The sequence below is a fragment of the Sminthopsis crassicaudata genome, chromosome 1, assembly GCF_048593235.1.
Source record: "Sminthopsis crassicaudata isolate SCR6 chromosome 1, ASM4859323v1, whole genome shotgun sequence".
In the NCBI taxonomy this organism is placed as follows: domain Eukaryota; kingdom Metazoa; phylum Chordata; class Mammalia; order Dasyuromorphia; family Dasyuridae; genus Sminthopsis; species Sminthopsis crassicaudata.
Window position 1 is genome coordinate 445,735,788 of NC_133617.1, and position 25,897 is coordinate 445,761,684.

The 25,897-nt window shown below is 35.4% G+C and overlaps 2 protein-coding genes across 8 annotated transcripts in view; one reads left to right on the forward strand and one right to left on the reverse strand.

Moving 5' to 3' along the window:
- C1H9orf85 (chromosome 1 C9orf85 homolog) overlaps positions 1–7,623 on the reverse strand; it is a 102,619-nt gene extending 94,996 nt beyond the window's left edge. For 3 of the 5 annotated variants that reach the window (XR_012484557.1, XM_074280707.1, XM_074280706.1), the window contains exon 1: positions 7,161–7,339. Coding sequence is in view for 4 of the 5 variants with exons in the window: in XM_074280707.1 (XP_074136808.1) it covers positions 7,161–7,262 (102 nt within the window). In the remaining variant the exon portion in view is untranslated. The other 2 variants (XM_074280704.1, XM_074280705.1) reach the window with 2 other exon arrangements.
- Positions 7,624–7,777: 154 nt separating this feature from the next.
- ABHD17B (abhydrolase domain containing 17B, depalmitoylase) overlaps positions 7,778–25,897 on the forward strand; it is a 28,298-nt gene continuing 10,178 nt past the window's right edge. The window contains exon 1 of one of the 3 annotated variants that reach the window (XR_012484556.1): positions 7,778–8,493. Coding sequence is in view for 1 of the 3 variants with exons in the window: in XM_074280700.1 (XP_074136801.1) it covers positions 23,018–23,045 (28 nt within the window). In the remaining 2 variants the exon portion in view is untranslated. Of the gene's footprint in view, positions 8,494–21,417; positions 23,046–25,897 lie in introns of those variants that run through there. The other 2 variants (XM_074280701.1, XM_074280700.1) reach the window with 2 other exon arrangements.

Genomic DNA, 25,897 nt, shown 5'->3' on the forward strand with positions numbered 1-25,897 from the left:
TAAAAAATAAAAAGTATCTGTGAAGAGGTTAAAACAATGTATTTTGATATGTAAAATTCAAAGTCCAAGTATAATATTAATTTCCCCACAAAATCACAGAACAACAACTATGCAATTCATTTTTCCTCTAGGTAAATACTATTAGATTCTTGGTTCCGCTATCTGTCAAACCACAGAAATTTAGGGAAAAAGGAGCGATAACCATATGGTACACTATTTTTGTATTTGCTCTCTTGTCAATAAGACATATATTTGCCTGCTTCTATTTCCTGTTTGAGTGAGTGAAAAAGAGAAATCTAAGCCAATGGGTAAAAGACACAGAATCACAAGAACTTAAGAACTGGAAGAGACCTCAAAGGTCATTTAATCCAAACAATATCTTCTCTATAACATCTCTAAAAATGTTTAATTAGACAAATTTTGAGCAAGAAAAAGAGCATGCTACTACAGAATCAGACTCTTAATATTATGGGTCAAGAGTATGAAAACAAACACCACATAGATAATTTAGAAGAAGGGAGGGAGAAAGCATAGGTAGTACATGAAAATCATCTAAGCATTTTTAACTTAAAAGATTCCTCAAAGTAACTTTTCAAAATTCTACTTTCTTGTAAGTTAGTTTGAACTAACATTACTGGAATTTTAATTCCTAATTTGGAACAGTTATAAAACCAATGTAATCCATTTTAGCAAAATGTCTTAATTGCTATGATTAATCTTACGGGATACCTATGGTATAATGACACTTTTAATTTAGCATATTACTATACAACCAGTACCATCTTTTTAAAGTTTATGATAACTTCAACAAATAAGCAACATGCAGAGTTTGCAGCAATCAGTATTATCTGGTTATATAACAATAGTTCTTTCAATTGGGTAATTATTGAATAACTTTCAAAATTATCAGTAGAGATGGTTTTATAAGTCATGTGACCACTTAATATCTTAAAAAAGATGGCCTCATTTAAGTCCCAGTTAGCTGGGACTAATTTAATTCAAAGTAACATCTGTAATATAATTTTATTCAAAGTAATAATAGGAATAATAAAGTAACATCTGTAATATAATTTTATTCAAAGTAATAATAGGAATAATAAAGGCAAAAGAGAACCTGATGACATCTTAAAAAAAATTTTACTTACTTTTCCAAAACATTTTCCCATCAATGGTTTCTAATGTAGAATACTGAGAATTATGTGGAGTTGCCATATTTGTACTCAGGCACCAAACATTTATTAATCAACACACCTCTAAGCTTTTTGACATACTTCTCTAGAAACAACAGCTGCAAATAAGAACCATACAAAGTAACTAACAATATAAGACAGTATATGATAAAAGATAAACGTGGTTGAAGGTGAATAAAAGCAGCTTCATGCAGCAAGTATCATGGCTTCTTACTCATCCTTTTTATCTTAATTTAATTCTTCCACAGAAATCATCAAAGTTCAAAGAATATTGGGAGACAAGGAATGACATGAGATGGCAACAGATTGCTCTGAGGAAAACAAGGATGTCTGTATACCTGCTTAGAGGTTGTGGTCCCAAGATGCAGATACTTAAGTCAGAAAGTCCTAAGCAACATATATTGTGCCCAACACATGCCAGTCTTAAGGTTCCCTTACTTTAAGGAATATTGTTGTGCCACTTCTACAACCTTCGTTTCTCAGGTGATCTGGTCTTTGCCTCGAAAAGCAGAACTTACAAATGAGGAAAGCATACAGAGATATAAATAGAAGCAAGAAGCTGATCTGGTGGATCTAAAAATCCCAGGATAAGCCAATCTGAAGATCAATTTGGAACTATGCTCAAAAAGTTATCAAACTGTGCATACCCTTTGATCCAGCAGCTTTGCTACTGGGTTTGTATCCCAAAGAGATCTTAAAGAAGGGAAAGGAACCTGTATGTGCAAGAATGTTTGTGGCAGCCTTCTTTGTGGTGGCCAGAAACTGGAAAGTACGTGGATGCCCATCAATCGGAGATTGGCTGAATAAATTGTGGTATATAAATAATATGGAATATTATTGTTCTGTAAGAAATGACCAACAGGATGATTTCAGAAAGGCCTGGAGAGACTTACATGAACTGATGCTGAGTGAAATGAGCAGGACCAGGAGATCATTGTATACTTCAACAACAATACTGTATGATGAACGTGGCCCTCTCCAACAATGAGATGAACCAAATCAGAATCCGATAGAGCAGTAATGAACTGAACCAGCTACACTCAGCAAAAGAACTCTGGGAGATGACTATGAACCACTTCATAGAATTCCCATTCCCTCTAATTTTGTCCGCCTGCATTTTGGATTTCCTTCACAGGCTAAATGTGATTTAGCCTGTGAAGGAAATCCAAAATAATTTCAAATTTCACAGTCTGATTCTTTTTGTTCAGCAAAACAACTGTTTGGTCATGTATACATATATTGTATTTAATTTATACTCTAACATATTTAACATGTATTGGTCAACTTGCCTTCTGGGGGGGGAGGGGAAAAATTGGAACAAATGGTTTGGCAATTGTCATTGTAAAATTACCTATGCAAATATCTGGTAAATAAAAACTATTAGATATGGAAAAAAAAAACAAAACAAAAAAAAAAAACCAGGATACTTTGAATTTTATCTCACAATAGCATTCAATTAAATGAATGTTTCTATATAATGTAAAGTTATAATTGTTTCAGTTTCACGATAATTCAGTCAACTAAACGATATTAATTAGGCCATGATAAGTGTGGTAAAGAGAGACAGAATGGTATAGTAGTTAGAGTACTGCACCTGGAGTCAGAAAGATTTAGGTTCAAATCCTATCTCAGATATTTATATATAACTCTGGACAATTCACTTAACCACTATGCCTTAATTTCCTCATCCATAAAATAAAGAAGCTGCACACAATGGTCTCTAAAATCTAAAGTCAAATGCTATTTCTGAATAATACTAATAAAATATAAGTAAATCAAATGTGATATTTCTAACATAAAAATTGATAAAATAGTGAACCAAAAGTATGTTTTCTACAAAGAAAAGTCTATAATTATGACATTTAAAATAAACAAAACTAAGATGTGCATGTCCAAATACTCAGTAGCTCTGATGAGATTTTCTGAATTGTCCTAGCATTTTTCCCATTTATGTGTCTATTTGCTAATAATACCCACATGGGACAGTTAGGTGGGCACAATGGATAGAGCACCAGCCCTGAGGTCAGTAGGACATGAGTTCAAATCTGTCCTCAGACATTTAGTACTTCCTAGCAGTGTGACCCAGAGCAAGTCATTTAATCCCATTACCTCAGCAAAACAAACAACAAATACATAGATATATAATAAATAAATAAATAAATAATAATCAAATAATTCCAGAGTATCTTTACTATATCAGCATATTGCTTTCCTGAAATTAGTTTATCCATATAAGTAGTCATCAACTCAACTACACCTTATTTCTAGCTCCCCCAGTGAATAATTTCTATTTCCATACTAAACTTTTTAGTATTTAGTAATTCATTATAAGTTTTTCTACAATATTCAACAATATTTTTCTTTACCAGAAAATCTAAGATTAGGTGAGGTACGGAAATAAGTAATGGAGCTATAGAAAAGTAGTCCCAAATTACTACACAGAACAGAAGTCTGGCAAAGAGCCTCATTCCCAAAGCAAGTTTACTCAATTCCTGGAATAGGGCCCAGAAATCCCATAGAATAGGGATAAACAGATTATTCACAGATAGTTTAGCCACCCTGCTTCACATCAGTTTTTTTAGAAGAATTCAAAATTGAGTGAATATAAAAATATACAATTTTCATAAAATAATTTGAGCTTTGGCATAATTATGATTCTGCATATTCAGTTAAATCTCCCATTTTTACATTTGTAAAGTATTTGCATGTGTGATAATTAATAAGAATTTACTAAACACCTATTAGTAAGTACAATTTAAAATACTTTCTCCAAACCCTTTATACAATAAAACATGATAAGCACACCAGAAAATACACTATAAATTTTTCTCATCAACTGATTTACAGACTCCTGCACAAGGTCTTAATCAATGTAACAGTCATTCATTTGTGGCATTCTTTGTCCATTCAAATTCAATATTGCCAACTTTATTGGCTGTACAGGAAGTACATTTTCATTAACCAAAGCTAAAATAAAGTTTTTGCTTACACAATTAAGCTATTCACAGATACAAATACAAAGATACACACACACACAACATTTTACTGTCAGCTTTTAATCAGTCATGTTATTATTTCACTTTATTATTATTATTGACTTCGGTTTGAAAATATAACACTTCTTGACAAAGATGTATTTTAACATGAATATCCTCCAGTAGACCGAACTAATATAATATTTACTACATGATCTATTGATATTCAAGAATTCCAGAAACTTAAAAGTTGCTGTATTCAATTCTACTTTGCAACTCTTGATTTTTTATTTTTCAGTAAGTTTCTCGTAAATTCTCAGCGATTTATTGTAAATTTATCTAAAAAATCTGAATTACCAACCACCTGAACCTACTGCCTATGTTTATTTAAATACTAACATAAATCATTTTTGGTTTAGAGATTTAGATAGAGATTATATAGCTATATAGCTATAATCCAACATGTTACTTATGATAGTTTAACTGACCAATAGCTATATTGGAATAGAGTTGAAGAAGGTTACAGGCCAAATAGAAAGTTACCAGAATGGAAGGAAATTGAGACTGAAGTAAAAGAGAGGTAAGTCACTCTTTTTGTGCATTGTTTTCTTGTCTCCTCTCTTGCCATCATCTCCACTTCATCCCAAGTAGTACCTTGGTCTCTCTGTCATGGAGTCCCTGTGATTTGCCAATTTGGGTCTAATCTTCTTTAGATACAGGCTTCCACAACTTTTCCAGAATATTTTCAAACCACTATGAGGCAAATGTACCTCCTTCCCAACTCTCCATTTCTCCCCCCTCCCCCAACCTCCATGTGTACTCTTCTATTAGAATCTTTTCGGAAGAAAAGCTATCCCCAGAGTTTAACATATTGCAATGTAGTTAAAATAGTTTCTAAAATCTGTAAACTATCTCTTTTCTTCACTCCTCACACATATAACAAATGACAGCATCCTATTTCATCCTAAATATTCATTTAGCAGAGAAAACTAAAGCTAGCCAAACCTGAGCCCTGTACCTTCTCCACTTCTTAAAAATTCTCAGCAGCATCAATCATTTTTCCTCTGATCCTGACAAGACATACTTATCTACCGCTTACTAAGACTAATCCCCTGAACCAAACATTTCCTCCAGATTCCTTAAGAACTTTGCTAACTAAAGATCCCTGGAAGGAGGTGGCATCCCTAAGGAAAGGTTAATTGACCAGCATTTTGTTTTAATTTGTTTGGGGGGAGAAGAACTCAATCCCAAGAGTTTGGGGAAAAATAGGGTTCACACCAAAGGAAAAGAGGCTCTAATGTTTCTTGTTCATAAGGTTTCTCCTCTCCCTCCCAGTTTTTAATATTTTTTAACATTCATTTTTGTAAAATGTTTTGTTCCAAATTTTTGTCTCTTCTTCCTTTGCCTCCCATTGGACTTTTCAACAAAGTCAATTTAAATAAGAACTGTACTATATTCCACAAATTCAAAGCCCCTTTCCTTTTTCCAGACAAGACAAATACTGATGTCTCTTGGGGAAACCCTGAAAAACAGAAAGCCATGAGGAGAGATTCGGAAACTTCTGAGGCCGTCTTGGACATGTAATTTTGACAAGGGAGCCCCAAACTCTCTAAAACTCCTTGAAGGAGAAAGTCTCCTTGAATCCTGCTTCTGTAGAGGACCCGGCAAGAGGAAAACATCCTAACAGCTTCATTCTATTTTCTTGAAAGACCAACCACCCCCATTGATAACTTCCCCATTGATTAAGCTTCCCATTGAATTAAAGATCAAGCCTAGAGACACTACTTCAATTCTATTCAATTCCAGTTCAAGCTAAGGCATTGCCACGCCATGCGGGCTTAAACAACATTCTCTTTCAGCATTACTTTATCTCCCTAATCTATTTTCCTAACAAGACTTTCTATCTCTCTGTCAGGACTTTGCCACTAAGGAATTCAGTCTTTCTATATTCATGCATAGCAAAGGCTGACTTCCCAATGCCAATAATAAATCAGTCTAGCTTTTCGGGTTCGTAAATTCTTTTAACATAGGAAGGACCTCTTTGCGCTACCAGAAGGGGGTTCCCACAAGTCCCTACCCATGCGCTGAATCCTAAAGGGGATTTAGAGGAGCCAAACCTCTTCATTTGGTTCCCTGAATCCCGAATCTGCCACTAACCTCATCACTTAACTCCCTGACCTCCAGGAACCCTAATCTCATCATTTTGGTTCCCTGAATCTAATCTCATCAATTTAACCTCCCTGAGAATGTTTCCTCTTGGACTTAGATGACTTCTGAAAAAATCTGAACATTCTTTGAAAACTGAAGAAAATCTATCATTAGAACAACAATAAGTATAGTTCAGTTTTATTAAATATTTACTAAGCACCTACTTTTGAGTAAGTTATAGGGCAAAAATATAAAGAATACCAACAAAAAAAGGAAAGAGCCCCAGTCTTCAAAAGAACTTACAAGGTTTGCAAAGAGTTTTACAAATGTCTAATTAAATCCCCACAACCACCCTGGGAAGTTAAGTGCTATTATTATTCCCACTTTATTGATTAGGAAACTGCAGCAAAAAGGTTAAGTGACTTGCTCAGAATCACAAAACTATGGCTCTACTGAGTGTAGAGAGCAATAAGTAAACCATAACCTGGAACATCATCCTACGGGAGCTCTGCACCACAGCCAACTCCAGATTCCTTTAGATCAGTATCATAGAAAGTCGGAGGCAAAGTGGTGCTTGAAGATGATCATTTCCCAACTACTCCTTTTAAAGGTGCAAACAGGGCCCGGGGGATGGATGACTAGTCTAAGGTTCATAGCACTGGGACCAGGATTTCAGAGTCCACTTATTCGCTGTCAGATTTCAGTACTTCTTCCTCTTTCGTGCTCTCCTCAACTCTAAGCTGTCCTCGGATGCCCTTCTACTCCACTTCTATTCCGTTTCTGTCTCTCCCCCATTGCTCCGAAGCAACTCCTCCAGAAGTTTAGTGATAGCGATGAGTTCCCCTACCTTCGTCTGAATACTAGTATCGAACTTGTCATTTTTGAAGCTAAATGCATTCTGGTGCCTCTGAGGTCTGGTCCGGGTCACATTCCCTTTCTGGGAGCTCATCTCGGAAGTTGCCGCCTCCAGGGAGGATGGAAAAAGAGAAACGAGATTGGGAAGTTAGGGGCACCCCCAAAAAAAGACTCCAGATTATTTGGCCAGAAAGCGATGCAGCGATACAGGGCGAACACGAGTAGTTCCTGGCGATTCCTAGGCTGACCCGGAAGGAAGCGCTTCAGCTAGTTCTCCACCGCCCACGTGACTCCTGGGGCGGGGGAGAGGGAGACGGTTCAGAGAAACTCCACAGTCCTTTAACAACACCCAACACGAACATCCACCTCTCCAAGACGATGAAGCACTCACTTTCTGAATTTTTCTCCTAAACTCCGAGGACTAATCCTGCTTTCTTCGAAAGATTTACCCGACTGCTTATCAAAGCTAAGGGGTCCGCAATGGTCGCTCTGATTGGTCTATCTTTTCCGCAATCCCCGCCTCTTGCCGTCACCACTTGGCCGTTCCGGAGGCCCCCAGTGCGTCTCGCGCAGCTGGGCGGCTCCTGATTGGCGAAAACCCAAGCCAGGATGGGTCGCTCCTCCCCCGTGCAGACAGAAGCCCGAGTTGTATGCGACCCAGGCCATCTGCTCGTTGTGGTCTTAATTCCCGCTTTACAGTGGGTCAAGTTTGTCCCTTTTCCTCCCCTTCCAACGCCCCCTTCCCCCTCCCCGCCTTCCCATTCTACGCTCCACACTTTTCCCTCCCACTACGTGAGGGAGCCCAGGGGCCTGACCAGAAGACACCTAGCTGGCTCTCTTCCGTTCACGGAAGAAAAAGAGGTATCGGCCGCAACGACTAGGACCACTACCACGAGGGACGTAAGGCCCCAGAGCAGCTTCTCGCGCCCAAGCCGTTACTCAGCAGAAGAGTCACTTAATCTGGACAGCGCGAGGAGGACTCCGGGACGAGAGGCAGCGAAGAAGAAGCTCTCGGGGCCCCTGACCCCCTTCTCCCTCTCCCCTCTTCCGCAGCTGCCGCGATCTGGTCTTGTCCTTCCTCCCCGGGACGAATACGCCGAGCCTCCAGCCCGGCGGGAAGAAGACCCGCCGCCATTGGAAGGGGTCCCTCGGCGACGGCGGCAGTGGATTTTCTTCCCTTTGGGAGGGAGGCGAGAAATCCGGAGTGTGAACGCGGAGTGGGGGGGAGGGGGGAAGAGAGAACGGGACGGACGTTCCCGGTTTTTCGAGAATAAGAGGCTCTCCCGCACTAGGTTCCTTGAACTCAGCCTTTCTCTGAAGTGCAGGTGAGTTTTCGGCGGGGGGGAGGAGAGGAAAGTCCCGGGGTCAGGACTAGGGGGACGGGTCGGCCCTGTCCCCTAATGCAGCTGCAGCACCACCTAGGCCCCGAAACTGCAGAGGAGGCAGATCCCGCCGGGGCTGGCGGGGGGGAGGAGGAAGAGAAGGCGACGAAGGCCGGGAAGGAGAAAGGCTGGGGAGATGCCTTTGTTGGGGAGAATCCCGGCCATGTGTCCGGGAAGATAGAGGTGGGATTAATTTTGGGGGAAGGTTGTGACTATTTTGGGGAGCGGGGACTCTGGCTCTTCATTAGTCTTGTCATTGTGGAATCGGTACTGATGGGCCCCTAGATAGAGGTGCCCGGCTCCGAGCCATCAGTGGAAGATAAAAGGTGTGGGGAAGGTCCGATAAGAGCTTTCTTTGCTTATTCCTGGAAGAGGAAGAGGAAAGGGAAGGGGAAGGGGAAGGGAGCTGATCCTGGTAGGGATGCCCCAGCTTTAGGTGACTCCAAAGGATTCTTAACCTTCGAATCGGCTACTAGACTGATTTCTGACTAGTGGCAGAGATTCGGGGTCTGGATGTTGGGGGGGGAGGGTGCCATGATGTTTTGAAGTTTGTTTGGGGGAAGTATTTTTTTTTCCCTTTCCCTTTTGTTTTTGGAGCTTTCCGTTTCTGGGATTGGTCTTTTCCCTCCACCCTAATCCCTCGAAGTGTTTACATTATAGGAATTCCCTTTTTAAATTATAATTTTGTGCGTTTTCGAGAAAAATTGAAAAACTTCATGATGCTCTGAAGTCAATTCGTGCTATAAATTTTATGTGGATTAAAAATGTGTTTGAAGAGGGATTTTTGCCCACTTCTTCCTTCCTCACTTAAAAACGTACTTAAGATTCTTTCTCCTCCACCCCTCTCCCCAGTTTTGTTAGAGTGAGAGAACAAAAAATAGATTTCAAGTTGGAAGGTATCTTTATAATTTAACCCCCCGATTTACAGATGAGTAAATTGAGTCTCTTAAGATTTGTTAAATCGCTAGTGAGGATGCATAGCTGATATGTCTGGAGGAATTTGAATCCAGGTTTTTAAGTCTTCCTAAAGTAAATTTAGCAAGATTTTTGGAGTAAAAACTCCAAAAAAAGTTTATTGTTTAAAATGAAAGACATCCTCCTAATACATTTATAGCCTTATTTCATGATTTTGATAATTTATTCCTAGTTATTTTATGATCCTGGTATAGTATAACATCAGTATTTACAATCCTTACACACACAATATATACTATATAAGATACATCTTTTGTACTTATGTAGTTGAACAGATAAGGAAACTGAGGTTCACGGATGTGACTTGGCAGTGCTCAACATAGCTGGAGTCAATGTTTGGGATTAGTGCTTCTGAGCAAGTGTGTCTTGAGTAGGCTCTTGTAATTCAAGTCTTATTAGGGGAGTGTACAAACAAAATCAGTTCATAAAAATAAGTTTTAGTCTCTTATGATGTCCACACTATAGCAACAATTATCAGAAATGGGAAATAATGACTGATTGATGTGCTTTTGCCTGTGTTCTTAGTTTTCTTTTTTGGGTACTCTCTTCATGGGATTAATTGAGCATAGTAAGACCAATATTTCAGGTAACAGGTAATCACAACTGAAGTATATTTGGACTAAGAAAGTTGCTCTCTAAAGCTCTTTACATTTCTAAAAGCCCATGATTTTCCAAAGACATTAATATTCTATCACCTATTATTTTGACCTCTTTGGATTTAGGGAAGTTAATTGCAGAAACCAAGATTTAGACTTTTAGAAATTTAAGCAGATTTAATCCTCTCCCTTCCTGGGAAATAAGCTAGTTGCTCTGAAGGCTTTTGTTTCTTTTTTGGAATTTGTACTAATTTTGAAATTTTTTGTGAAATAACTTGATAAAATATCATTGGGATAAGCAGAATAACATAAAGCACCTTATTAAATGTGTTATTTCTTTGCTTAACGAATATAAGGTAGAAGTGAGGTCTTGATTTGAGTTCATTGACTTGCTTTACAAACTTTAGTCATCTAGGGTGCTTCATCCAGTTCAGTTTCTTCACACCTTTTAGATGGGTCATGATTCAGTCTTGCTGACTTCTTGGGGGGAGATCATGAGAATATAAAAAAAATCATGTTCATTGTTGTGAAAGAAATTTTTCGATTTAACATTAGTGAAAATTAATATTTCAGCTTTTTGGGTTTTTATTACTTTTGAGGAGTTTGAATTGGCTCTTAACACATTTAATGTTAAGAACTATGGCATAGTTGGGACATTTATGGAATCTGAATATATGCTCTCATTTTTAGTTCTTAGTTTTGTTTCAGAACTCGTTTTCTATCTTTCCTGTAGATTAGCTAAAGTGTTGATATTTGTTGAGTTGAAAGTTTTGGGTTTTTTTTTTTTTTTGTTTTTTTTTTAAACAATGTTTTTTATGATCCTATAGAACTTTTCCAGGTAAAGATTTATATTGCTTCATGAGAGTCCCTGATGATGGGAAATTAATCACAGAATGATGGTGTGCTTTTTACTAGTAGGTTTCATTTCAGATTTCAAATTTTTACCCATTAAGCTTAACATCACTAAGAATGGTGAATATTTACCAATACTACTAGTTGTTATTGACTCTGCATGATTTTTTCTAGTTTACAGGGTTTTTTAGTACTGACTATAATCTTAGTTTTTATAAAATTAGAATGTATATCTTTTTCTCATTGAATTGAGTATCCTTGTGACTAAATGAATTTTTTGCTTCAACTTCAGGTTTTAATATCCTAAGATTTTTAGATGACAAATAGCAGGCTTTTAATTAGTGGTAGATAGAAGAAAGAAAAACACCTTGAAAATTGGAAGTAAAGACTAGTATATGAAATAAAGTAGAAAAGGGAAGTATACTGGAATGTTTGCTCCACCTCTGGAATTGTTTCTTGGACACCTAGGTGCTATGAGATACATTCTAGGGAGCTCAAATTACTTTATAAACATCATCTTTTTCATCCACATTTCAAAAAATAGACATTGATTGAAGCATGGATCATTTTGTACTTGAGAATACTAAAGCAGTTCTATCAACTAAGGTGACAAAGCAGGTGACCAACTTTCCCATCCAACTAAAATCTTGACTAAAATTTTGTTCTTTGCGTATTCCTGCAGTATTCTTTCAATTAACTTCCCTGAAAATATAAATGCAAAAAAAGTATTTCTTAAATTGAAATCTTAGTCTTGGGGAAATTGTTATAAAAATAGGATACCCAGAATAAATATGAGGAAAAATGGATGTAGAAGTTGAATGTAATCTAGTAATTAGGGATATAAAAGTTGCAATGGTTCTCTTTTACTAATGTTCACAGAGAACAACTTATGTTGTGGTCTTTTAATAACATCTAACCATTTTGACTTTTGAAAGTGTAACTTTATTAAGAAGATAGGGCTGGAGCAACTAGGTGGTGAAGTGAATAGAGCATTAGCCCAGAAGTCAAGAGGACCTGAGTTCAAATATGGCCTCACACATTTAACACTTCCTAGCTGTGTGACACTGGGCAATCACTTAACCTCAATTGCCTCAGCCCGCCCCCCCCCCCCAAAAAAAAATAGTAGTAAGGGCTAAGAAAATATGTGGTGCCCCCCCAAAAAAAAGACTTTTTATTTACATTAGATATTTTTTTCATTTTGCTTCCTCTGTTTGCCTTGCTCATAAACAATTGTTTAAGCTGTAAACTGAATGATAGTCTGAACATTTTCCCTCTTTAATCAATTAAAAATTGAAGAAATTCAGTTAAGATTGAACTATTAATTCAGTTAAGAATATTAACACATTATAAATATAATTTGACAGTGTATCTTAGGCATAGATTTTCCTTACTAGGAGGGAATGTTATACATCATCTAGTCCAACATCTTTATTTTAAGATGAGATGTCCAGAAAAATAATGTCTTGGTTATGATTTGACAGCCATCATAGTAACAGCTAGAACAGGAAAACTATATTTCCTGACTTAAAGGCTTCTATGCTTTCCATCATATTGCGGTAGGTAACATCCACCTTGAAAACTAAATAAATTCCAAAGAATTTTCTAATAACTCTCTTCAACTAACCTTCAAGTAAAAATTACTGTATGTTCATTATTGTCTAGAAAAGATTTTTAACATTTATTAAACTGTTAAGTCATTTCTGTGCTGTACAGCCGTAGAACCCCACTGCCATCATTTTACAAAGTTTGTTTAGTGTTATATTTTGTTCAAAGACTGTAAGTAGTGTTAAATTGAGCTTTTTTTCATTTAATAGGAATTAGGAAGGTCTTCATAACAGGATGGAAATAACAGTAATTGATTATAAACATCCTTGTGAGATGACATTAAAAATAGAACTCTTTTATACAATAGTATAGACAAATCCATTTGGCTTGGAGGAATTCCTTGTCTTTGGATAAACTATTAATTTGAAACCTAATTTCTAAGTTTTCCATTTTTATCACCATGTTTTTATTATTTCACTATGGTTTATGAACTTATCATATTTCAACATGTTTGTCGTTGATTAATCATTTTCAGTCCTGTCTGGTTCTTTATGACTCCTTTTGGAAGTTTTCTTAGCAAAGATATTAAAATGGTGTTCAACTTCTTTCTTCAGTTCATTTTACAGGTGAGAAAAACATTGGTAAGTGACTTGGCCCAGGGTTACTCAACTAGTAAGTATCTGAGGACAAATTTTAACTTAGATCTTAAATATTTCCAGGCCTGGCACTCTATCTATTTGTAAAGAAGCCCCTGAATTTGTTTTTTTGTTTGTTTGTTTGTTTGGGGTTTTTTTTGTTTGTTTGTTTTGTTTTTTTTTGAGTTTCCCAAATTTCCAAAGATAAACCCTCCAAACACACTGCACCACCTAAATACCCTACATCAGATATCTACTTAGGATAATACTGTTGTTATACATACCACTTGGCTTCTGAGAGTTGGTTTATATATACTTTATCCAATTTTATCCAGGCAGTTAGGTAGTACCATAGAGCACAGGATGACTTGTTTCAAATGAGACCTTAAAGATTTATAAATTTGGTGACCTAGGCAAGTCATTTAACTTGTCTGTCTCAGTTTCTTCAACTAAAATGACAGTACCTACTTCCCAGGGTTGTTATAAGGATCAAAAGAGATAATTACTATAAAACCCTTAGCATCATACTTTCTTCTAAGGCTTGTTGTGATAATATGAAAGTGTTTTGAAAAGTTACAAAGTGCTTTATAAGGATGGAGTAAGTGCTTGTTGTTGGAGGACAATCAGAGCAAAAGAAAGGAAACAAGAGATGAACTTGGTATGAAATATAAGTAGGCCAGAAGAGTAAAGAATAAGAAAACTGAAAAATTAGATCAGAACCAGGTTGTAATAAACTTTAAATACCAGATGACTTTATATTTGATTCCAGAAGTGACAGAGTTACTAGAGTTCATTGATCCAGGTGACATCCTTTAGAAAAATCATCTTAGAGCTAAGTGGAGGATGGATTGGAGTGAAGGGAGAGGGTTGAGTCAGGAAAAACTGTTAAAAGACTTATTACAATGGTCCAGGTGAGAGAAGATGGAGATTTTCTCAAGCCATTCTCTAATTGATAAATGGTCAAAAGATATGAACAGACAATTTTCAGATGATGAAATTAAAACTATTTCCACTCATATGAAAGAGTGTTCCAAATCACTATTAAATCAGAGAAATGGAAATTAAGACAACTCTGAGATATACCACTACACACCTGTCAGATTGGCTAAGATGACAGGAAAAAATAATGATGAATGTTGGAGGGGCTGTGGGAAAACTGGGACACTGATAAATTGTTGGTGGAATTGTGAAAGAATCCAACCATTCTGGAGAGCAATCTGGAACTATGCCCCCAAAGTTATCAAACTGTGCATACCCTTTGATCCAGCAGTGCTACTACTGGGCTTATATCCCAAAGAAATACTAAAGAAGGGAAAGGGACCTGTATGTGCCAAAATGTTTGTGGCAGCCCTTTTTGTAGTGGCTAGAAACTGGAAAATGAATGGATGCCCATCAATTGGAGAATGGTTGGGTAAATTGTTCTATATGAATGTTATGGAATAGTATTGTTCTATAAGAAATGACCAGCAGGATGAATATAGAGAGGCTTAGAGAGACTGATGCTAAGTGAAATGAGCAGAACCAGGAAATCATTATAAACTTCAACAACAATACTGTATGAGGATGTATTCTGATGGAAGTGGATCTTTTCAACAAAGAGAAGATCTAATTCAATTGCAATTGATCAATGATGGACAGAATCAGCTACACACAGAGAAGGAACACTGGGAAATGAGTGTAAACTGTTTGCATTTTTTTCTTTCTTCCCGGGTTATTTTTACCTTTTGAATCGAATTCTTCCTGTGCAACAAAAGTTCGGTTTTGCACACATATATTGTATCTAGGATATACTATAACACATTTAACATGTATGGGACTGCCTGCCATCTAGGGGAGGGGGTGGAGGGAAGGAGGGGAAAATTCAGAACAGAAGTGAGTGCAAGGGATAATGTTGTAAAAAATTACCCATGTATATGTACTGTCAAAAAAAAAAAGTTAATTAAAATATAATTTTTTTTTTTAAAAGAAACAATGGAGATTTTCATGAAAGATTTATCTTGCTTCAATAAGAGACTATTTGGGGTTATGTAACAAATTTCTAGTGGACCCATTCAGCCAGATTTTATGATTTTTCTCCAGTTTCATTCAGCAGCATATTTGTAAAAGCAAAGGCATTGATTGATTGATTCAAGACTGAGACCTGTAATGTTCAGATTGGGGGAGAAGGACTCAAGTCATCAGAGTTGAACTAGTTCACCAAGTGCTTAAGATAGGAAAGGAAAGAGTATAATTTGAGTGAGAGGAAAGAACTGAGGTATTAGAAATCCTGGTTTTGGTGAAGGACTAGGTTTGAAGTTACTAGGCAGAGGTGGAATGAGAGAATAGATTGTGATTAGATAAAACAATTTCAGAATTCATGATTGTGGAAGTGTAGTGCATTTTATGAGTGATAGGAAGATAAAATGTGTGAATATCTTTGTGTAGCTAATTTAAGATGGAGCAGTAGGTCTTGTGAAATAATTCAGTTGAAAAACTGATTGGGGTTTTGTTGGGAGTATCTATATTTACCTGTTAGATTCCCTTTAGTAAAAGAGCAGGTATTGAGAAATTGAGCCAGGCAGTGAATTCTTTAAGATACAGAGCATATATTTATTTCTCAGGAAATATAATCAAAGAAGGTTTAATTAGAGATATTAGGATCTTGTGGAGGAAGGAAAGAAAGAAAAAGATCAAGCAAATACCTTTTTTTTAAAGGATTTGGGAGACTTTGTGATACTTGTAAGAAGCCTGGCTGGAGTTCATAGATTTGGAAAATTAGAATAGGATTATTTGGATGATAATGGACTGCTTTGCAGGAGAATTGGAGGTGGGAACATTCCTATGCATTAGAGAAAAAGCACTACTTTTGCACTAGAGAGAATGGAGGAACCCGTTATTTGAATGATATGATATAAAGAGGTGAGGAGGGTGTTTTTTTCTGGAAAGTATAAAGTTGTTGTGGGCAACTTAGTTTTCTGATTTCTTCATGCTCTATTCTGCACTTAAACTGAAACAAAGAAGGCAGGCGGTGGGAATAATCCCTCCTTGGAAGTTGGCAAAGCACGATCTCTGATAGGACAGAAAGGCAAGGGAATTATCAGTAGGAAATTATGTAGAATTGATTTACTTCACATGGTCAAAAAAGGGAAGATGGGGGGAATACAAATACTCTTGATAATTTTATCTTATAGCCATTAGGGAGCCATTGAAGGTTTTAGAGCAGAGGGATAACATATTAATAATAGCATTTCTATTGTATTTACCACCAGACATGGTGCTAATCAACACTTTTAATCATTTGATCTTCACAGCAACTCTGGAAGATAGGTGCCCTTTTTATCCCTATTTTTCAGTTGAAGAAAATAAGGTAAACATATGTTTATACACACATATATGTATATGTATATATTATATATGTTACAATTGAGGAAACTGAAGTAAACAGTGATTACGTGATTTATCTCCAGGATTATAAGTGTCAGATCCTGAATTCAGAATTTAGGGTTTTTTTTGTTTGTTTGTTTGTTTGTTTGTTTTACACCCAGTGCTTTATCCACTGAGCCAGCTAGCCTGGTCAGATCTATGCTTTAGGAAAATTATGTTAGTGCTCTGTGGATAATTTATTGAAGACAGGGTAAGGTTATAATAGTCTAAACTACTGTGATAGTTGTGTTAGAAAGGAGAGGAATACAAAGATGGTATAACAATAGATTTTATTAGACTTGGAAACTAATTGGTTATGTAGAGTGAAAGGAGTTCCAGGTAACTCAAATTCATAAATATGTGACTTGAAGAATGGTAGTATCTTCAAAAATAGGGAATTTAATTCATTTTAGATATGTTCAATTTGAGATGTTAATGATATATTCAGTTAGAGATAGCAATAAGGAAACTATGAGATTGGAATTCAGAACAGAGATTAGAGCTGGTAATAAAAATTTAGAAGTTGTCCTGTGATAATTGAACCCATGAAAATAGATGAGATTATAAAGGCAAAGAATTTAGGGAGATCCAGAAGAGGATCCAGAATAGAGCCTTGGGGGACATATACATGCTCATTAGCTTAAAGATGGGTGATTTTAAAACCGTGGAGACTGAGGAAGGATTAGATAGGAACACCAGTGCCTTGAAAGCCAAAAGAATAAAGAAGTTTTAAGGGATGAGGAGGAGGATCAAAAGCTGCTAAAAAGTCAAGAAGGATGAGGATTGAAAAAAAGGCTAGATAGGATTTAGGCAGTTATCTTTGAAAGAGGCATGTCAGTGTAATACTGGTAGTATCAGAAGCTAGATTTCCTAGGAGTTGAAGAAAGGAAGCATTGGGAAATAGATAACTTTTTAGGAGTTTCTCTGTTAAAGGGAAACATGGTTATAGGGCATAAAATTCAGTTAGTTCACATTATCACAAAAGTCATAGAGGGCTTAGAGGCCACCTACTCAAACATGTACCTAATAAATGCCTCTGCAGCAGATTCAATAAATGGTTACCTACACTTCATTTGAAACTTCCACTAAGGAGCAATCCACTACCTGATAAGTTAACCCATACCAATTTTTAGAATTAAAATTATTAGCAACCTTTTTCTCATATAGATCTGAGATCTGAGACTCTATCCAGTCTTACCCTAATTCTCTAAATCCCATCTTCATCAGGGTAAATAATCCCTTTTCTTCAATCATCTTTATATAATATGGTCTCTAGTTCCCTAACTATCCTGGTCACATTCTTCCAATCAGTGCTTTCTCAAATGGGGTACCCAGAACTGTAGAGATGTAACGTTATCAAAGTAGAGCACAGTGTGGACTATAATCTCCTTCATTCTACATGTAGCAGGGCCTCAAGCAAGTATCTCTTTTTATTGCTTAGGGATTCTAAGGCAAAATTGCAGGTTTTCAGGCAAAAGCTAGATCTCTCAAAGTCTAGAACTAGAATTGAGTGCAGAGTTGTACTTAGCAGGTAAGACTTGCATCACTCACTATAGAGTTTATGCTTGTTGACAATGTAGATTTAGAAAGAAGTTCTAGTCCTTTCAGCTTAGAATATTAGCCTTTTTGCAGAAGGCTAATTTTTAATATGCCTAAGTAATGCGAAATTTGTGCTTTGTTCGTTATGTCCCCTTCTCAGCTTTTCATGATTTGTTGATTAAAATTCTCTTAGAGGGGGACTCTAAGCATTACTCATGGATGATCGGGTAGGTTAGAGGTCTGTGTTTAAATTCATCAAGATATAAAATAAACAGAAACTTGATTGACTACTTGACTGCCTAAAAGGTTGTTTTGAAACATAGGCATTCCCTAAGAAAAACAGAAAGCATCAGTAAAATTTTTAAAATTGAGATCAGAGGTAACAATTTTGTCGGGATCTATTTTCTTAATGAAATGTAAGACCCTTTTTTAGACCTTAAAAGGGAAGGGATCTTGAAGATATGATCTACAAGCTAAAGACTTGATTTAATTTCCAAGAGGACCCCCCAGTCAGAGACATCAAGACATTATTTCATTAACCATTATGTTCTAAGTAAACTTGTTCATTTAATTATAAGAAGTGAATTGCCTTTTGTGTTATATTTCTGTTTTTTCCACCTTTAGATCATTTCTAAAAATGAGCAGCTTGTGTAGAACACTAGGAAATTGTTATCTTAGCAAGAAGAGTTGCATGTCAACCTTATTCGACCTTGTGTTGGAGGGGAATGAGAGGTGATAAGTTCAGTGTTTCCTTGGGGCTCTTTTCCATTAAGCTAGTTTTTCCTTTAAAAGTTGTTTTATAGCTATTTAAGTACAAAGGTTATTCAAATATTGTTACAATCTTAAGTAGTTTTTATAGCTATTCTCCCCCCTTCCCCTTCCCTCCAGAAAGGACATATCTAGACTTAATGATCAATAATGGTTTTTTAATTTAAAAGTCATACTTAGAGGCAGTCTTTTTCTCCCTGAAAGAATTAGTTTGAGTTACTGATATAAAATTGAAGATGTTAAACATCACCAAGTCCAAATTAGAGATATAGAAAAGTTAAGTGACTTGTGGAGGGTCACACATCTAGGGAATGGCTGAAGTAGGTTTTGAACTTAGATTTTCATGACACCTCATTCAGTACTCTGTTCACTTAATATTGTATACATTAAACCATATTACTTTTCAGAAGGCCATCAACTAAAGAAGAAATAGAAATGGTTTTCTCAGAATTACTGGCAGAATGAGAATCAGAATATCTGGCTTCAAATCTTGTCACAGAATCATTTACTATCCCTGGTCTTAGTTTCTTTGTCTCTGGTGTTATATGAGATCAAAGCTTTTTAAACTATGGGTCATCACTCCTCTCCCATATGGGATTGTATAACTAAGTATGGAGGTCACAAAATTATACTTACTAGTAAATGTTTGATTTGTACATCTATTTCATATACCTGGGGTCATGTAAAAATTTCTCAATGAAAAGGAGCTGCAAGTGAAAAAAATTTAATCACTGAGATCCCAGATCATTAAGCAACTTGAAAATGGTTAAGGTCAGTACTTGGCATAGTGCTTTGATAAATAAAATTTTACTAGTATCAAGAAATTTTGAGTTAAAGAGAATTCACAAGTCATCAAGTTCAGATCTTTTAAAAATTTTAAAATTTTAGGACTTTGTTTTTATATAGAAGTGTGAGAAAGTCTGTATTCCCTGTTGGATCTCATCCTCCATGACAGTGGCAAATATTTTCACCAGTTGTATGTCTTCTTTATTATTTATTTATTTATTTTTGTTCTTTGCTTGGCATTAATCATCAGAGATTCACTAAATAAGCTTTACCTTTTAAAATTTTTCTTTCAAGGAATCTTTTATTGTTAGGATTCTTAAAGATGTTATGGGCCAGAACTTGAGACAAAGTAATCTTCTTGGTTCAAACCTTTTTAAAGGAGTTTACACCTTTAAAGAAGTTTGCTCATTGGTTCTGTAAGGAGTTACCACAAGCCCATTCTTTGGGAGGATATAAGGAGCCAACATTGAGTGGGGAAGTCAGTCTGGAGTGAGTCAAGAAGAGGACTTCCTGGGAGAACTTCCGGGAAGCTCATGGAGATTCAGTGGATTCGCAAGTCCAGCAGATTCACAAGTCTAAAGGAAAAGCTTGCTCATGTACTTCCGGGAAATTCACATCTAGGATTGAATTCTGGGAAACCCACAATCCCACATTCTCGGAGGCAGTCTACCTTCATAATGGCTGGAGGCTTTGGATTCAGAGGGAGCTAGAGACTGAAGCTGGCTGGAAACATTCTGACAAGAGCTATTAAAGCTAGCCAGACGCCAGGAAAAGATTCAAGACTTTGAAGGACACAATAAAGGATCTGGATTTTAACTCCTGGATGGATTTGGGATTATTGAACAGGAACTAAAAAGGCTGCCTCCAGAAACTCCCCAAAGAAAACCTCCTCCCAGAGAAGGATTATATTCTAGAGAACAGAAGAACATTACATTTTATAATTTTGATGCAGAAATATGAGATCTCTTATTGGAGAAGAGCCTTTAAGGTAGCATTTAGCTTTACAGCATCAGCTGTTTAAAGATGTGAATTCTACCTTTCTAATATCTTCATCATGCATTGTTTTGTTTTTATATATTGATATCACCATTTTGGGTAATATATCTAATTTTTCTATGCCTTTGGTGTTTTTCTTTAGATACTAGGTTATATATAGCTTCTGTCATGTACTTCTGGGTCTACTTGATAATAGTTTAGGTGTTTTCCTATCATAGTTCTTTATAGTGACATTTCTACAGATACTCTGTAGTATGAAAAGTTACAAAAATTCTTATAATATCCTTATAATATTTTCATTCATTTGTTGTCCTTTAATTTTTATCTTTAAATACCATCAAGGTGACTTTGCTTTGTTGGGTCCAACTTTAAAAAAAAAATTTTCCCCCTTTACAGGCTCACAATTTTATGAAGTGATCTTGTAATCTTCTTAGCATGTAAGATTTCACAAATGAGTTAAATGTTCAAAATTGATGTTGCTAACTGGTTTGAGCTCTTCATTCAATGCCTTCTCATTTTTCTTTTAATTGCGTAATAATGTCTGATTCTGCAATAAGTCTTATTGAATTAAACAATTTTATTTCTGAAGATGTTATTTAAAACTTCTCAATAAGCACCATCCTGTTCTTTCTAGGAGAAAAAATTCGTGATACATGAGAAGTTTGTTTCCATGATCCTGAATAGCATTTTCCAATAGATTTTTTCTTTTCTTTCTTTCTTTCTTTTTTTTTTTTTTTTTTTTTTTACTTTGGCCACATGATAAGAAGATGGGAGTCAATTGAAAAAAAAAAGTTCTGCTGTAGGAAAAGATTGAAAGGAAAAGGGTTCAGCAGAGGATGAAATGAATAGATAATGTCATGGAAACAATAAACATGAACTTGGACAGACTTTGAAAGATAATGGAGGGTCCATGGTGTCACATAGAGTGGTATGCAACTAAATGACTGAATAACAATTATTTCCTTTTATTCTAGTCTCCCTTCCTAGAGAGCAGTATCCTTGAGAACTTGGCTTTGAATTTTGCATACATTAATATCGTGTACCACAACTTGTATTCTATTAGAAAGTAGAATGTTAAATTTCCTATACTTTAAGGAAGAGTACTTCTGGACATGATATTGTTTCCATAGGCCCTTGGAATGTTAAGTTTCAGGTCATTCTGACTCTTACTTAAGTATATAAAGTAATTTGCATTTAATTTGAGTATTCTCTCAAGAATTTTGGTTTTTGTCCTTCAAAATTCTACAATACCATCTCTTAGAAAATGATTAGCAATCAGAAACTTCAGTCCTGAAATATTTTCTGAGTTGTAGAAACCCATCATGTCTAAAATCAAGCTTTCTTTTCCTCCAGCTTATTCCTCCTTTTTAAACTTTTTAAAGTGTTTGTGCTTTCGCTATTCATGAAATATTTCACAATAAGAAAATTGTAGTTTTCTTAGACTCTTCCCTTTCTTTTCATGTTATAGGGAATCAGTTACCGAGTCCAATAATAACACTTTTCTAACATTTCTTTGTGTCTGCGTCCAATATTCCTTTTCTCTCTGACTACTTGCCTAGGCTACTATAATAGCTTACCCATAGGTCTTCCCATCCCACTTCTTTCAAACCACTAATCTTTCATTCCATCTTTTATCTTTGTTTCCTTGGAGATCTAAATTTACGTACTACCATCTAAATAAACTTCAAACTTTTCCTCATATCACTTTGTCTTTCCAGCCTTATACTATTGTATTGCACACTCTTCTGTAGAGCTAAATTTTTTTTTTTTTTTTAAGAAAAGTTACATCAGCTTTTTGTAATTTGCAAACTGTTCAAAGAAAACAAGTGTCACAGAGATAGGTAGCATGAAATGAAGATTGCAGTCAAAAATTCATTCTTAATAAATCAACCCAATTACACAAAGGTTTCAAGACTGAAAGAAAATAAAAAATGAATAGTGAAGAAGCTTACTAAAGGCGTTAGTTGGTTAAGTCACCTTAAAAGCAAATTTATTTGCATACTTTTATATTTACTAGACAGGTGACTGGCACAAATGGCAATGTGGCAGCTAAATAGTCCAATGTCTTGAGGAAAATAACTTTAATGTGCATAAAATAGACTTATTTGGAAAAAGGATGCCTATCAGAACTTAAATTTCTTTCCCCCCTTTTTTTTATTCAGTAATACTTTATTTTCCCAATTATGTGTAAAGATAGTTTTCAACATTCATTTTTGTAAAATTTTGAATTTGAAATTTTCCCCTCTTCCTCTCTTTTCTCTCTCCTTCCCAGGACAGCAAGCGATATGATAAGAGGTGTACGTGTACAATCATTTTAAACATTTTCTTATTATTTGTCTTGTGAAAAACAAATCATTATAGAAGGGGAAAACCATGAGAAAAAAAACAAACCAAAAAAAAGGTGAAAATAGTATGTTTTGATCTGCATTCAATCTCCATAGTTCTCTCTGAATACACAAATGGGTATCTTCCATCCCAAGTCTATTGGAATTGTCTTGAATCAACATATTGCCAAGAAGATTGTTACTATACTATGTACAGTGTTCTGGTTCTGTTCCCTTTTCTCAGCATCAGTTCATGTAAGTCTTTACAGGCTTTTCTGAAATCAGCTTTCTCATCATTCCTCATAGAACAATAATATTTCATTACATTCATATACCATAACTTATTTAGCCATTCCCCAATTGATGAGCATCCATTCAGTTTTGAATTCTTTGCTACCATAAAAAGACTTGCTACAAACATGGGTCCTTTTCCTGTCTTTTATAATCTCATTAAGATACGACCTAATAGAGACACGTGTGCTAGATCAAAGGATTTGATAGTTTATTAGCTCTTTCTTGTCATTAAAGCCAATCTGGTGCCTCAGAATTGTTTTAATTTGCATTTCTCCAATGAGTACTAATTTCAAGAACATTATTTCATATGACCATAGCTAGCTTCATCTAAAAATCATTGGGGAATAGCTGAGGAATGTGTTATAGTCTTATAAATTTGACTTGTCTCTTTGTGTTTTAGAAATGAGGCCTCTATTAGAAAGACTGATAGTAAAAATTTCCCCAGCTTTCTGCTTTCTTCTAATTTTGTGTCATATTGGTTTTGTATGTGCAAAAACTTTTAAATTTTGAACATAGTAAATTAAAAAGATAATTGCACTAACAGAACTTAAATTTCTAAGAAACATTGAATATGGGTTTCAAGTGTCTAAGGATTACCTAATGCTTTTGTGAAGAGGTGGTGCACAATTTAATCAATGAGCTAGTTTTGAAATGAAGAGTGGCACCGGAAAATGGTTTGTGAATTTATCAATAAGAATTTTTTTTTTAATTTTTTTTTTATTAAGTGATTAATATGTGCTTAGCATTGTGTTAAGAAATAGGGATACAAAGACCAGAAAATAGACCTACTTTCATGGAAGGTGAGTTCTTAAAAACTGTCTAGCGGTTAAATAGTTTTGCTTAGTAGTTTTGATTTGACTTTACCTTATCACAAGTAACTTTATCTTCACCTAAATGAAAGTTTATGAAATTGGCTTTCATCACAAAATGTGGGATCAATTATTTAAAAAACAAAAATTGTACAAATTATTTACTTTGAACTTAGAAAACAATAAATGTATAAAACTTTTGAAAGTGGTAAGATTAAATTTTCCTTTTTACCAGAATTGAGTTTTATATGAATCTGTTGTTATATGGCTTTAATCTGAGGGTAATTGTTTGCTCTCTACAAGCATTATTACTTTAATTTTGCCTTTTCTTATCAGAAGCATGGTAGAATGTTTAGACTTGGTACAGAAGAAATATATTCATAACTAGTTATGATGGAGGATTCTTTAATACATTGTTTTTAAACATTAGAATTGATAAAGAAATTTCCAAAGACAGGAGGAAGAAAGAATATTTAAGGAGGGTTTTTATTTGACATTGGCCTACCTGTTTTAATCTTTGTCAGTGAATTAGGAAAAAGTTAGCAAGGGCCAAACATTTCAACAATTACCACTTATTTTAGGAAATTTCTTTGAACTTTCAGCAAAGTAAATAACAGCTTTTGGCAGAAAATTAGATAAGAGGAAACAAAGTTAGCATCATTATAAGCCTGGAAATCTGGTTGCCAGTAACTTTGAAAGCTGTTTAAAAAAAAAAAAAAAAAAAAAAAGTTTGGTCAACTAGGGGATGTGATAGAGGGAAAATCAGTTCTATTTGAATGGACTGTAGGACATTGATTGTCACATTGTTGGCAGGAGATTTGAATATAAATATTATAGATCAAGTTCTATCACATTGGCAAATTACTTAATTTTTTTTTTAAGTTAGGCATTAAACTTCTAAAATCATTGGCATAGGAAGCTTTTGATGAAGAATTCCCTCTACGAATATATTTTCTCTGCCACTTTTAGTTTCAAAAAGTTGTTTAGATTTGCTCAGAATTATCCAGGCTACATGTCAAAAGCAGTATTTAAACGCACATCTTCCTGCCTCTGATACTTGATCTCTATCTTCTATGACAAGAAGCTTATTTAATATATACTTAAGCAGAATTTATTTACTTTTAAGATGCTTTGTTTTTAAACTAACAACCACTAGAAGTAATAGCAAGATTTTATCAAAACAAAATGCCTTGTCATTCATACTTATTTAATAACTGTGAATGCTTAGTCTTACAATATTTTTATGCCATATCCATTAATAAGTGTCATATGTTGTAGGTGTTATCTAATGTAGAATGGAGATATATGCTTGCCATAAGCAACCAAAATAGTCTCTGGATAGTTTATGATTTGAATGTCCCTGGAGCCAAAATGCATGGCTCTAACCTTGGAGATTTGGGGATTTAAAAAGAAAGCTGTAGTACCCTAGGGCCTACTTCAACTCCTTGTTTGCACATAGCCTGATCTTTCTGTATTCTGCCTAACTTACTCACTAAACTTTTGATAGGATTAGAAGAGTTGTTTTTTGTTTTTGTTTTTTTTTCCTCTGAGGCTGGGATTAAGTGACTTGCCCTGGGTCACACAGGTAGGAAGTGTTAAGTGTCTGAGATCAGATTTGAATGCTGGTCCTCCTGAATTCAAGGCTGGCGCTCTATCCACTGGGCCACCTAGCTGCCCACAGATTAGAAGAATTTTTAAGGAACCTGTTATAAAAGGGATCCAGAATAATTCAAATAGAAAACTTCTGAGGGCTTCTTCCAGTGATTTCATTTCATTTCTGCCCAGAGGATTCAGGGATATCATTTGATTAAAGTTATTAATTATCT